The sequence below is a fragment of the Camelus ferus genome, chromosome 6 (genome assembly GCF_009834535.1).
Source record: "Camelus ferus isolate YT-003-E chromosome 6, BCGSAC_Cfer_1.0, whole genome shotgun sequence".
Taxonomy (NCBI): Eukaryota; Metazoa; Chordata; class Mammalia; order Artiodactyla; family Camelidae; genus Camelus; species Camelus ferus.
The window spans coordinates 75,003,590-75,018,173 of NC_045701.1; the positions used below are offsets into that span (position 1 = coordinate 75,003,590).

The 14,584-nt window shown below is 35.4% G+C and overlaps 1 protein-coding gene across 7 annotated transcripts in view; it reads right to left on the reverse strand.

The window, feature by feature from the left end:
• The window catches only part of CEP128 (centrosomal protein 128), a 357,186-nt gene that overhangs the window by 208,517 nt on the left and 134,085 nt on the right, over positions 1 to 14,584 (reverse strand). For all 7 annotated transcript variants that reach the window (XM_032482452.1, XM_032482451.1, XM_032482457.1 and 4 more), the window contains one exon: positions 3,849 to 4,025. In XM_032482452.1, coding sequence (XP_032338343.1) covers positions 3,849 to 4,025 — 177 coding nt within the window. The remainder of the gene's footprint in view (positions 1 to 3,848; positions 4,026 to 14,584) is intronic.

The window sequence follows — 14,584 nt, forward strand, 5'->3', positions numbered from 1 at the left end:
CATCTTATTTTTCCTTCTTTAATTTTATACTATGAGGGCCATTTTGGCTTATTAATGTGTTCTTATACAACAGAACCTACTCAATTAACTTCATACAAACACTGCTTTATATTTCATGATGGTAACAAAATTCTACAATAAATACATTGTCTACACCAGCTGCCCTGATTTCCTTCACACCAACTCATATAAAATCCCATGCCATCTGGTTCTGCCTTATTACGGATTAAACCATACTCAAAGGTTGTCAATGACTTTATAATTGTAAACACAAAAGTTTTTCTCAATTCCTACTGTCTTTGAACTTTGTGCTACTTATGGTATTTTTGTAGGACTTTTTTCCTAGAAATTTTCTGCTTAAAAGTGTCCTTTCCCTCCGTAAGAGATGTCTATTCCTATTCTCAAATACTTCCACGCTTCCTGATGTGTGTACACATCACTCCCCTAACAGCATTAGGTAATTCATTTAGACACATGTATGAGGAGTGCTGATCGCATGCCTTATACAACAGTGATGTGTTCTTAGACATAAACTTTCATGCATTTCTCCCATTACCTAAATCTCACTCAACTCTCATGCTTTCCCTGCTTTTTCAGTGAGATATTCCCTAATCACTCTAGCTCATAGTGTTCTCTTTCTCTTCCACATCTCTATTATGTTGAATATTTGTAAACATCCATTTATCATTATGATTTTTTATTAGTCTTTTTCATTGATCTCTGTCATAGTCTCAAGACTTCAATGACCTAAGATATAGTGCTCAAGATTAAAGACTAATTTGAGATGAGTACAAGTAATATTCATATGTTGTGATCTGCTTTACAAATTTATATATAGTGTTTAAGAGAAAGCCACTTGTCCATTTACAAGTGGTGTGACTTAATTTCTCTAAGCTGTAGGTTACCAGGTATAAAGTGAGCAAACTACATTTGGTCATCAGACCAAGGTATAAATTAAATAAAACTGGTGTTAGTCGCACACTGTCTGGAATACAGAACACCATCATCAATACTAACAGCGTATCAAGATATAATCATCAGTAAATAAGCTTCACAGTCTATTATGAAAAGAGCACTGTCACAGGTATTTGTTTTATATATATATATCGATTAAGCTATATATAGATACAGATTCTATATATAGACATAGATTTGTTATATATATAAAAAGATTAAAGAAACAGAAGGTATGTACATGTTAATATGAATATGTTACCAAAAAAAGTTAGTACATAATAATGATAGCTATCAATAGTCAAATAGCTACTAAGTGTAAGTTATTTCACACGATAATGTGCACCGTCTATATCTTATTTAACTTTTTTTTTTTTTTAACAATAAGCCAACTTATAAATGGGACATGAATTCTCAGAGAGAATAGAGATGACATAACTCATCCAAGGTTATACATTAGCAATTTGGAGAGATGTAATTTGAACCTACATTTGTCTTGATCTAAGGTCCATCCTCTTTATGCTCTACAAGTAAATGAATACTCAGGCCAAGTGATAGGGGAAAAGCTCTTGAATTATCAAAGATTGGTCCGGGAAAATAATGTATCTTTAAACTGAGACACTGTCCTAATTGATTCATAATCGTGGTGGTTTATTAAGTATCTGTCCATAGGTTTTCAAACACTGCATGCACTTACTAAGGTGGAATAATTAATAAATATAGTGCCTGAAAAAAGAAAAATGTAATTAGAGATAATATCAATATTCCCAAAGGCCTTTCTCAGGCTCCTGTGTTACATGTCTATTATTCAGTCCATTCCACAGCACAGTCACTTTCTACATAAAATGGCTGAAAATTTCATCAGCAATATTTCAAAAATCAACAAATGACAAGGAATGGTTGGAAATATTCCATTTCTTAAAACATTTTACAAGGACCACCAATTTCCACTATGTTTCTGAACTATAAAGCAAAGAATCAATTTTATTTTAACAAACACCTTGGTGGTTTTTTTGGGGTGAGAGCAAACATTATGTTCTTGAGTATTCCCTCTTTTTTTTTTTTCAATCTTATAGTAGTGAAACAACAGAAGTTATTAGTGGAAAGAGATTGACAATGAAAACATGTATTATTTAATAAATCTCAATAGAATTTCCATTCTTTCAAATTTACTTTCCATCCATTACTTAGGTTGAATTAGTCTTTGTCTTGAGGAAGATGTGTAAAGACCCATGACCACAATCACTGCATTCCTGGAAGCCTATTAAAGAATAGTATGCTTTTTGGGGTATGTTGGAAGGATAAATTGTACCTCATAAAGAAATAAAATATTCAAGCAATCTTCTATCTGCACACTGTTTTAGCCTATAATTGGCCATAACAACGTTTATATATCTTATAACATGACCCAAATGTTTCCATTTTTACATCTCTACTTTACTGAAAACAAGCCATCCTGACACAGATTCTTAAATATAGACTAAATATTGCATTGTTAATATGTGCCTCTTTTAGGTAAAATTAGGATTTCAAAGCCACATACCCTTTAAATATATGTAAACAAGACAAGTCTTAAATAAAATAGCATTACCCAGGAAAAAGAATAAACCAGAATTATAACAGCACTGAAAGAGGTAGTTTTCCCCTCAAGCCAATTACCTCTCATATTTGGCTCACAGTCCTCTCAAACTGACATAGCTTTAAAAAAAAATGTATATAAAAACACATATGGTAGAAATTCCATCAACTCCATCAAATTCTACCAGTTGAAATATTTCCTTTAAAGTTGAATCCTAAAGCACCTTGAACCACAAGAGTGGAATTATCATTTTATGTTCTCTGAAACATCACTTAAAGAAAAGGGGGAAAAAAAAAGATGGGCAGGAAAAGCAGGAAAAAAAGAGGGGAAAGTAGTTTTATATGAGGAAAAAAAAAGATGAATGACAAAATAAAAATAAGGAACAACTGAAAAGGTTTTAAAAAAGCCTTAATGCACAATACTATAATCTGAGTGCTGTCATATCATCACATGAAATAAATACAACAGTAAATGAAGGCTAAACTATAATGTGTTACAGCCATACATACCAAAGCAATGCAATGCTCTTTGTATGTAATAGAGCAGCACCAGAACCTAGAGTCATAAGAGGTGCTCACCTCCAAGGAATTAAGAACATCCATGACTACTTCTGTTTTTATTTATCATTTCACTAGGACTACAAATTGGGTAATAATAATCCATTTTAAAGATTAAAAAAACTCAGTGAAATGTAATTTGTATACATAGGAAAGGCAAATAGCATGGTGGTTACTTGCTTAAGCTCCAGAGTTAGATGCCCAGGGTTTAAGTCCCAGTTCTACCATCTGACTAGATACATGGCCAGGGGCAAGTTACGTAACCCCTCCAAGCCTTGCTTTCTCTGGTCTACAATGGATATAATCCAAGTACCTGAAGGACGGGGTGGTTTCAGCAGTTAAAGGAGAGAATGCATACCCTGTACTTACCATAGTACCTATAGTATAACTAGTACTCAACAGATGTTCCCCAGTAATACGGTAACAACAACAAAAATGGCCTGTGATAATAAAAAATTCAAAATACAGGTTTTTTTGACTCTTATGGATATTTTTTTGGTCAGAACTGCTGCTTCTCTTATAAGACACTTTCTTTTACAGAGTGAGATACAGGCAATTCAGTGGAGTAACAGCACACTTTCTCTCACCATGACTGTGCCATAGATAAAATAACTCATTCTGAAAAATGCAAGATGTTATTTTGTTCCGTAAAACTCTCTGGAATAAAAATGTGACTACCATGTAACCATGCATTAAGATCTCATTATAATTATATATTAGGAAACTAACTGAAAGGCACTATGAGAACTCATAATTACTTTCAATTTCTCCATTGAGTCCCTAGAGAAGGTTTTACAAGCTGTATCAATTTCCTTTCCTATCACACCAAGAATGGATTCCTGTTCAGTCTCTAGACAAAGAAGTTGATCCTTGAGTTGCAGTCTGGCCTCTTCCATCCTCCTTAAGTGTTCTTCTTCATTGCTTATGTGTTTTTCCTAAGGCATTGATAAGGAATAAAAACATAAGTTAATTATTAAGTGGAGGCAAGAAACACCTGTAATATCTGTACAACCAACTCAAAGAAGCATGTTAGAAAACAGATCTGACTTTGTCTGTCCCTTTATTTTACTAAAATAAAATATTATGCCTACTCATTAACCGAGGTCAAGTAATAAAGAATTCAGAGGTAGGGCATTTAGTGAAATAGTGAAATATTTTTTATTTGAAAAAAAAAAAAAGTACATACATATAGTAATTCTGTAATGAAAGAAGAAAGTTCAAAAAACTCCTTCACCATTTTAATAACATAATGCCATTAATGAAACTAAGAGTAAAAGTTGATGCAACAAATTGACTTTGAGCTCTCAATAAATTTTAGTAAAACACTAGAAAAAGCAAAATGTCAAATAAGATAGCGATAGTTTCATTTCAGAAAAAAAAAAAAAACGTTACTACTGCCTTTATCTCATCAAAACAGTTTTTAAAAAGCCTAAGTCTTCAAATGCAGTCATACTGCATAAATGCTTTGAACTATAAAAATTTGACAGAAGTTGGAGGTAGTTTTCAAGTAAGCAAATATATTTAATGAAAGGGGGTTTCTAAGGAACCCTTTAAGAGGTTACAAGGACTTGGGCACCACCCTCCCCCACCCTGGCAAAACAATTCTCAATCATTTTGATTACACAATTTCATCATTAGAGGAATTCAAGTGGTATTGCATAAGTCTTGGAGGAAAATAACAGAATCACTAGAATTGTGAGTATAAACAGTGGACCAAAAAGTCATAATGGCTGGCGATTGTTGCCTTCAGTCATTCCCTGGTACCCTAGTCATCTTTATCCACTCTAGTGAATACAACACAAGCAGGAAGATTATGTGGTCAACAAAGCCAGCTAGAATTTAAAATAACACAGAGATCTGTCCAGTGAAAATTAATCATGAAAGGTAGAATGGTATTTTAGCAGAATACACGATATTTCCTTGCAATTCAACATACTTTAAAAAAAGAATGAAACACCCTCTTTGCAAAGGAACCGAGTTCTTTCACAACCTGTCTTCTGCCCTCCTCTCTAGCGTCATATCCCTCCTTACTATTCTCTCATACTTTAACCACTTGTAGTTTCTCAAGATGCCTACATGTGTCTCCTCTGACCACATCTGACCTGTACAACTCTGCTTGAAATCTCACTATTCAAAAATGGAGCTGGTAGCCAAGATACAGTGTTTGTCTTCATGAATACAGCATCCCAGGCTGGACCTCAGCTATGCAGACTCAGGGGCTGGATATTTTTTCTTTTTGGTACTCTGATTTGAGCCAGCTTTTAGCAGTAGAATACATTAAGCTCACAAGAGACTAATGTACAAACTAGAATGCCACTCAATTGACTACATTAATTTACAGTGAGAACCATAACTGCCATATGGATCAGAATGCTCATGTCAGCATAACCAGTATGTTTTCTCCCTGTAGACCAATCTAGACCGGAAGGCAAATTATAATCAGAATGTTGCTTAATGAATAGGAAAGCAGAGCAAGGGGAGTTTGCTTTAGGAAACAATGTTTAAGTGGCATCACGCTAATGGTAGCCTGGCATGCCCATCTACAAGTCAGGATTTCAAATCACAGTAATAAGAGTGTTCCATTCTCTTGAGTAGTGTCTGGATGCAGGCTGCTTAAGTGCATCTCTCTAAGTTTCTCCTTTGTCCACATTCAGCTTCTGCTCAGACTCTCCCTCTTGATTGACAGGACATCTCTTTAGATGCATCAACAGTGTCACTATGTCTTGCTCTCATCTAGGAGCTTTTCTAAAAAATTAACATTCTGACTCTGAACAATATTTGTTGATTTTATAGTTTGCTTAGTAGAAAACACCTTACTGCCAAGTCCCTAGGCGAGGATACTTTCTTCTGTACTGTTGCTATGTACGCACCCACCTATACTTCCTATCCTTCAAACTTTATCCTTCAAGATCCACTCTTCTTTCTTTCGTGATTTCCCAATGCAGAATATTCCCACAGCGTATTATGAACATCATGGTTTCAAAAAATGTATCAATCCATAATATGTATTTTTGCACCTGTCTCCCTTAATAAACTTCTAATTTCAGGAGACCACAAGACATGATTATAATCACCTTCCCTACTTTGCTGAATAAGTAATTTAAACATTTTGTGAAGATTTAAATTCAACACTGCAAAGATCATTTCATCAATTACCAAGCAGATCTACACACTCAGAGACTGCTGAGGTATGTATGCTAGGAGGTTTCCTCCACAGAAACAAAGGCCTCCAGACAAACACAAGCTTGCGTGTCCTTGTTGGTGTGATGTTAACAACGAAAATACTCTCTCAGGGGTTACCGATGTACTCAGAGGACAACTGTTCATATTCTAAATCCAGGCAACTCACAGTGATGTTCTACTTGATCTTTCTTTTCTCCTTTCCCTCGCAGCCATCTTTCTTTTCCCACTATTATTTTTCTGTGCTGTTACCTGACTCATTAATATGAAGACAGAACTATTTCTACATTTCAGTATTAAGAATGTTGATATTGTCAGAAAGGCCTCTCACTAAGTTCAATCACTTTAGCAAAGGCTGACATTTCATTATCTACTTCACTGTCTTCAGTGAGGCATTCCGTGTGCCATGTCCAATCTCCCTTTGAAGTAAAACTCGCAGAGCTATAAACTCACATGAACCTTAGAGGCCAGTGGGCTTCGCTACCCATTCTTTCAGAAATCCCTTCTTTGACATTTCTGACAGGTGGTCATCCCACCCACCCCTAGGTGACTAACTCAAGTTTCAAGGAAAAGGGTACTTGACAAAGCTGCAGAATCTTTCCATTAGTCTAAGTGCTATACTCAAAAATTAAAGTAAATAAATAAATCCTCCACCCGCTACTAAGTCTTTTAGTGTTCCAGGTCAAGGTATATGTTCTTATTTAGCTAGTTTTCAGACACTGCACCATACTGGTTCTCCATCCTTTCTGCACATGCTCTAAGAATCTAAATCTAGGAGTTAAGTTAAGCTCTTCCATTCTATACTTAAGCCATTGCAATTTGATTTATTCATTCACTCTATACATTTTATGGAAGGCCTACTATGGCAAGACATTCTTCTGGGTGCTAGGGACACAGTGAACGAGACAGGTTAGAGTCCTGCTCTCACAGAGCCAACAAATGTCTCCATGAAATTTCGACACTTTCATGCTCTGGCTGGAGAATATTGGTTTCAACACTAATTGTAGCTCCCAAGGACTGGGACTGTTTCTCCCAGTTTTGTGTTTCAGAAACAGCTCTACCAGTGGAACAAGCACAGCTCATTCTGTGAGATGATGGGAAACAGGCTGACATTAATCCCAACATCCAGTCTAATTTGGGGGCATAGAGATTAATAAAAGCAGATGGTAATATTTAGGCACTACTATGGCTATTCCCTGGTCTTCTAGTAAAATCAGAGGGAGCAGTAATTCTACAAGATTAGCAAAAAGCTAAGGTCTTGGGAATATAAGGAGCTTCTTCACAGAGGATAAGGGCTGGGGACAAACAAATCTGACAGTAGCAGTCTATATGACCCAAGAAGAGAAACACTCTAGACTATGACTGAATTTAAGAAAGAACCTTAAAATACAAACCCAACCATTAACTTTACAAATAAAGAAACCAAAATTCAGACTAAGTAACGACTTAAGTCAGAGACAACAACCCATAAACTAAGTGCCCTGGCTCTCTGACTAATACTCTCTGCTGAAGTGCTATAAAGGCCCAGTTCTTAAAATTGGAGCTTAGAAAGCCATTGTGAAAAATTTAGAAAAGCCAGCAGGTTATGTGGGGACTACCGTAGTCATAAAGTAGAAAGAGCAACTCAAAAAATATTTCCAAATGAACTTTTATCGCTACAAATAAAAATATGACATACTGGCAAATTCAAAATAGACCATAAAACGGGGGAAATCCATCAAGCACATAATATCCTAATCTTTTAGGGGCTACCCCCCTCCTCTACACTGGAGATGTACCCTGTGTACACATAAAATCTCTTGGCAGATTTTAGTTAAGAACGACAACTAATCTCACACTAAACAAGGTACAGTTCCACTGTCAAGAGAGCAAAGGTTTCATGACGTTTCTGCTTCAGGACAGAAAAGGCTTATATTGTTGACACTTGTGTCTAAAGGAAACAAAAATCACACTGTTCACGATGTCATCATACACACGTGCACAATCACATATGTGCACGCACACACATGCACACACACACACAGAGTTGACCGGCTTTATCAATGAACCTGTGATTCAAAGGATAAAAAATGTTCCTCTAATTATACTTTTCTGTTTCAGCACACCCTTTACAACTCAGAACATTCACTCTCCCAAAGACTGTAAGGATTACAAGGAGACACAATCTTAATGGAAATAGAACTACTTCAATAAAACTTAGACCATGTCCAAAATGTTATCTTCTTGATAAAAGCTTATGAGATTCCTTCAATGTGTTAAGTGCTGCAAAAAAGCCACTTTATTTCTAATATGTTTATTACATAAAATGAAAACAGTTCTTCACACCTTAACAGAAACATTACAGTAAATAAAGCACACTCACACAACTAAATAAATCATTAATTTACAAAGTTAATGCTTTTCCATTACTAAAAACAAACTTGAGTAAGTGTGACAATACTTCAGCACATGAGCAGGGGATGCGGGAAAGACGGGATAAGAAGCAGAGAGAAATCAAATAATGTTAAAGGTTGAAATTAAACAATGTAATTCAAAGTTATTGGAAGCAGGGCTTGTTAAAACTATAGACCTGCACATATCACCTAAAAAGTTTTGAGAAAGAATATTTCTGTAACTCAAGATAACTTTTATGCCTAAGCCTTAAATCCAGGACACCAGCATTACAAGGCAAATTATGAAACTATCCTGAACAAAAATTGGATCTGTCTGGAAGCCATTTATCTGACTCTCTAAAGAAGGTTCACATTGCTTTTGCCAACAGAGTTGACTCAGCTGCAAAGAAGTTAAGATACAATATGAAATGCCAACCAAGGCAGAAACTGCAGCACGACTAAAAGAGAAGGCTCTGCTATGGATATTATAGAAAATTTTTAAAGAGTATGATCTGGAAAATTACTACACTAGTGTTAAAACTATCTTGCAAAACAGCCAAAAAATAAATAACACATTAGTTGCTGTCGCGTGTAAAACTAATTTTTTCAGGCATTTCTTAAAAAAAGAAGGTCTTACATGATGGTGAATCTCTTAAATTCAAAGTACCGCTATATATTCATCGTTTAGATTGGGATCAAAAAATAAAAAACATAACAACAACCACCCTAAAAACATCAGTTCAGATCAGGTTGACAAAGTCTCCATGAATTCAACCTATGTTTATCCTTTGGCCTCTGTGAACCCAACACTACTCAGGAGTAAAGAGGACAAAGGGAGGTCATAAACTGAATTTCTTACTCTGTATGAAAGTCCAATAACATGCACGCCCTTCCTCACCCCGGTGAATACTGTAACAACAGACAGGCTGAGAGCTTAGGAACACTGGGTGCTCCGTCTGTGTGCTCCTGGGGTGCTTTATACGAGCTTCTACATGTATCTTTTATGTCCATCTCCTCACAAGACCATGAGTTCCTCTAGGGCAAAGATCTCATTCCTCTTCATTTACATATCCCAGCACCCTTCACACACTGATGGTGGAAATGTAAACTGGTACAGCCACTAAGAAAAACAGCACAGATGTTCCTCAAAAAATTAAGGACAGAACTACCATATGATATGGCTATCCCACTTCTGGGTATTTATCCAAAGAAAACAAGAACACTAATTAGAAAAGATGGATGCACCTCTACGTTCATCGCAGCATTATTTACCACAGCCAAGATACGGACACAACCTACATGCCCAACAACAGGTAAGTGGATAAAGAAGATACACACACACAACGGAATACTGCTCAGTCATAAAAGAATATGAAATCGTGCCATTTGCAACAACATAGATGGACTTTGAGGATATCGTGCTAAGTGAAATAAGGCAGAGAAAGATAAATACTGTATGACTTCACTCATACGTGGAATATAAAAAGCAAACAAGCAAAATAAATGAACAAATAAAAACAAACACATAGATGCAGAGAACAGAGCAGTTGCCGGAGGGTTAAGGCCAGGGGGGAGGGCAAAATGGGTAAAGGGGAATCGCCTGTATGGCAACAGATGGATACTAACTCTTTGGTGGTAAGCACACTGCAGTATAGACAGAAGTAGAAATATAATGTTGTATACATGAAATGTATATGATGTTATAAACCAATATAGCCTCAATAAAAAGAAAACTAGAAAAAAAATCCCAGTACCTAATAGAGCGTGGCACATAGCGATCGATCAATAAATCTCTCTGGAATGCAAATATCCTTTTACATTCCATTCATTCCACAAGTATTTTTTTTAGTGTATTCTCCATGTGCCGGGCATAGTAGACCCCAACTATGCAACAATGAAAGGGAAAAAGATCTCCAAACTCAAATAACTTCTTGTGTTTCAATAAGTTTGTTTTTGCAATAGATCAACCAGTAAAATCAGTGAGGGCGAGCATCTTACCCGTAGCAGGTTATTATAACCATCAAGGCAAGCTGATGTCACAAAAGTGAGCACTGCCAGGGGTTAAGAAGTAATCAGATGCAGTATAAATTTTGAGGACAGAACCAATATGATCTGCTGATGAGTTAAGAATGGGTCAGAGTGTGAGAAAATGAGATGGTTCTTTATACGTATTTAGTAAGGAAAAGAATATTATAATTCACTAAAGATTGGTTTTCTAAAATTAAAATGCTACTATTTTGTGAGTTAGATATATACCTTTCTCCTCTTTAAATAGATGCTTTGCACTATTTCCTTCAAAGGAGGCGAAGATATTATGATTAATAGTATTTAATAGTAAGAACTAAGAGCGCTGAGTGAACAATAGCACTAACTGAGAAAAGTAATGGCATAATTAGAACACTAGACACAGGATTTGATGCATATTAAAACTTGAGTGTAGAAGACTTCAATCTACAACTTGGTCTTAGGCAGGCTTAGGAAAGTTATTCATAAAACAGAGGTTAAAAAAATTGGAAATTCAAATTTAAACTTCTAACCCCACTTAAGGAAATTATTCTTGCCTCGGCTTTTTAGTATCTTTTCCTAGGAGAATGTTGAGCAATACAAGGATCACTGGCAGCACAATCAAAAAGGTGTTAGGATGTGTATTGGATACATTCCTAGAAATTAATATTCAAAGTTGGAAACAAAAATGCCTCTGAAGGGTATTTTATGCATTCATTAAGTTAGGACCATTTTATAATGATCACATATTTCTCTTAAGTCAATGCCTGGAAACAGAAATAACGTTATTTAAAATCAGCCACTTTTGATGCATTTCTATTTCTGAAACAAAATATAGACAAGGAAACAAACAACTAAAGTTTCAAATTATGCAATTGGAATGAACACTGTTTAATTTTCAGAAGAAAAAAATGCACCATTCATCTCCAGAGAAATGTTTATAACAACCATCAGGGATTTCTTCCTCTGTCTCTCTTTTTTTTTTTTTTTTTTTTTCCCTTAAAGGATGCTTTTAAGCATGCATTTATTTTTATGAAGAATATGGAAAAAAAGTTTAAAAACAAACCTCCAAATAATGTAACTTACATATACAATAAACATCTTCAAGTTGTTGATTTTCCCTAAAATTCACAGAATATTGCTTGTTCAACATTAAATGACAAAATGGATTGAGTCAATAAGCACTTTTAAATGGTGATCAAAGAAAAACTCAACGGAAACAAACGAGGACATTCATTTTATGTTCCCTTTTAGGTCCACCAAAGCAAGCTATGACTGCTTAACATCCAGCAAAGCACTGAAACAGATGCAACAGAGAACTTCCATGTAGCCAGTTCCCCTTGGCTTTCCACACCACAACCAATTGTGGGCACCATTATTTAGCCTAACTCCTACACGATGGGTATCACTCCCAATTTCACAAGCAAATAAAATCAAACTAATAATACAGGATTTTCAAGGAAAGTGCCCAACAGGACTACTTTCCTCTCAAGCCCTTATAGTTATCAACCACTTAGCAAATTAAAGATGAAATGGCACACTTCGAAATCAAGTCCACATCAGGAGGGGTTGTAAAGATGGAAACTTTGACTTCATTCCTCAAATTCATTTAAAACCAACCTCTTTGATTGTAAATGGTTGGGAGAGAGATCACTGCCCATGGAAAAGAGTTTGGAAATGGCTTCTCCATACCTGAGTTCCAGTCTGGAAAGCAGAGACTAAATGTCCCTGCATGTATCTATATGTCTTACAGCTTCCTCTGCCACAGCTGTGTGTGTAACTGGACTTCCCCACCTCCACTGTACAGTCACTTTACCGTTGCATTATAAATTTCTTTGTTAATATCTGGCAGAGTTTCACAGATGGTAAGCACCCTGATGTTTCAGTCAATTCTCTGTAAGGACTTTTCTGGAGTTAATGACCATCAGGGACTTAACTAAAAGTACTTTTAAAATGACAAATGCAAAATTTATCATTTTACCTTTAATTTGGCAATTGTATTAGTATTTTCACTGTTGTTGCTGTTTAAGATGAGATAAATCTGATAGGAAATTACTCTTAGCATCCTAATTCGTGTTTATTTAGAGTATCTGGTTTCAATTTACCTCCAAATTAATATGTGGTAGTGACTGCTTTATTCTACTCACACAGTTTAAAATAGATGAGGCACCAAGGAAAGAGCACAGTCTGCCTAAAAATGGCCTGAGGTGTAAACATTAAAATAAATGCTAGAAGTCAACAGCTCACTTGTTTCTATTTCTTTCTCGTACTTCCGGGGAACAAAAATTGAAATCAGAGAATTTTGCCTGCTACTATCAAAGAGTTCTTACTAAAAAAAAAAAAGTCAAACTATGATTTTGCAAAGTTCTATACTTTATAGAACAGACATCTGACAATCATATATTTTCCCAGATCGTGAAAAATAGCAATCCTAAACAGATGGTCAAATTAGAACCAAACACAAAATTAAACAACACTGATTCATTTTTTCCAGTCACAGATATCTTTTATGTGGAAATATCAGGTTTTAATTAGACTTTTTTTTTTAACAAAATCACTGATGACTCCTACTCCAAAATTTGTGTCAGACTGAAAAAAATAAAATAAAAGAGGATATGGTAATCTGTTGAATATAATAACGGTAACTTTAAATTCAATGCTAAAAGTTCATGAAAAGACACAAATGTGAGTCATTTTACTGGCAGTAAATAAAGGGAAAAATACAAGAAATTTATGCTCATACCCTGTTTCCACCACAAGCTATGCACTGTTGGGCAAGTCACTATACTACACTCAACCCCAGTTTCCACCATCTGTGAAAAGGGGCACCATAATTACACTTGCAAATGTAAATTATAATTACCATTTTTTAAAGATCCACGCTGTGTACAAGAACCCAACATAGCCATAGCCTCAAATACGTTGCTAAGTGTCACTTTCACAAATGATTTAAATAAATCATTTCATGGGAAGGAACAAAAAATACTTCTACAAGTCCTAATCTGTTCAACACTTAAGTTCCTGTGAACTGCTATAGCCTTAGATGTCTCATGAGTTGTCTCCTAATTGTTTCATTGCAGCCATTCTCATCTCCCAAAAGAACTACTAATAGGAAATAAACTCTTATAAAGAAAATTAAGCATAACTATAGAAACAAGCACATATTACATGGGTTAGCTAAGCATTCCCGATAACCTACATATAATGTACAGAGTGGCCGGAAATGGTTCTAACAGAAACCTTTTTGATTAGAAACCCCTTCAGTCCATTAGGCAACATTTATCGAGTTCATTGCATTGCTTAAATAGTAGTAATCTTTGGGATATAAGATATGGACTTTTTTTCATTGAAAATATAGTTTTGTCCTATTTTCTTGTTTTTATTTCCCCCAGTCTAGCCAACACATACACATAGAGAGAGAGAGAGAAAGGGAAGGAGAAAGAGAAAGAGGGAGAATCAATGTGTATATATATCCACAGCTTATCCATATTTCTTTATCTACACATAAACATATGTGTATGTACATGTGTGTATACACACATATCACTTTATCCACAATTTTATATTTATCCACAATTACTAATTATCTGGAGTTTCAGGCTTTGTGCCTAGTCTTGAGGATGGAAAAACAACCAAAATTTGATGCCTGTCTTCAAATAGCAAATATAACTTTAAAACTGTTCACCTGCTTGGTTTACTTGACACACATGCCTTCAATATCACTTGCTGATAGAACTACCAGCTCTTTTCACATCAGTAAGACTTTTGTGAACCATCTATTTCAAGTGATTCATCAAGGTCTGACTCTAAACTTCCAATCAGCATAGTTCTGCAGTAAGTCTTACTCCCAGTTCCCTGACCCTTAACACCTAACACACTATTAAGTAGTCAATTGATATTTGCTAATTGATTTATTGCTTGGTTGAACAATTAATCGG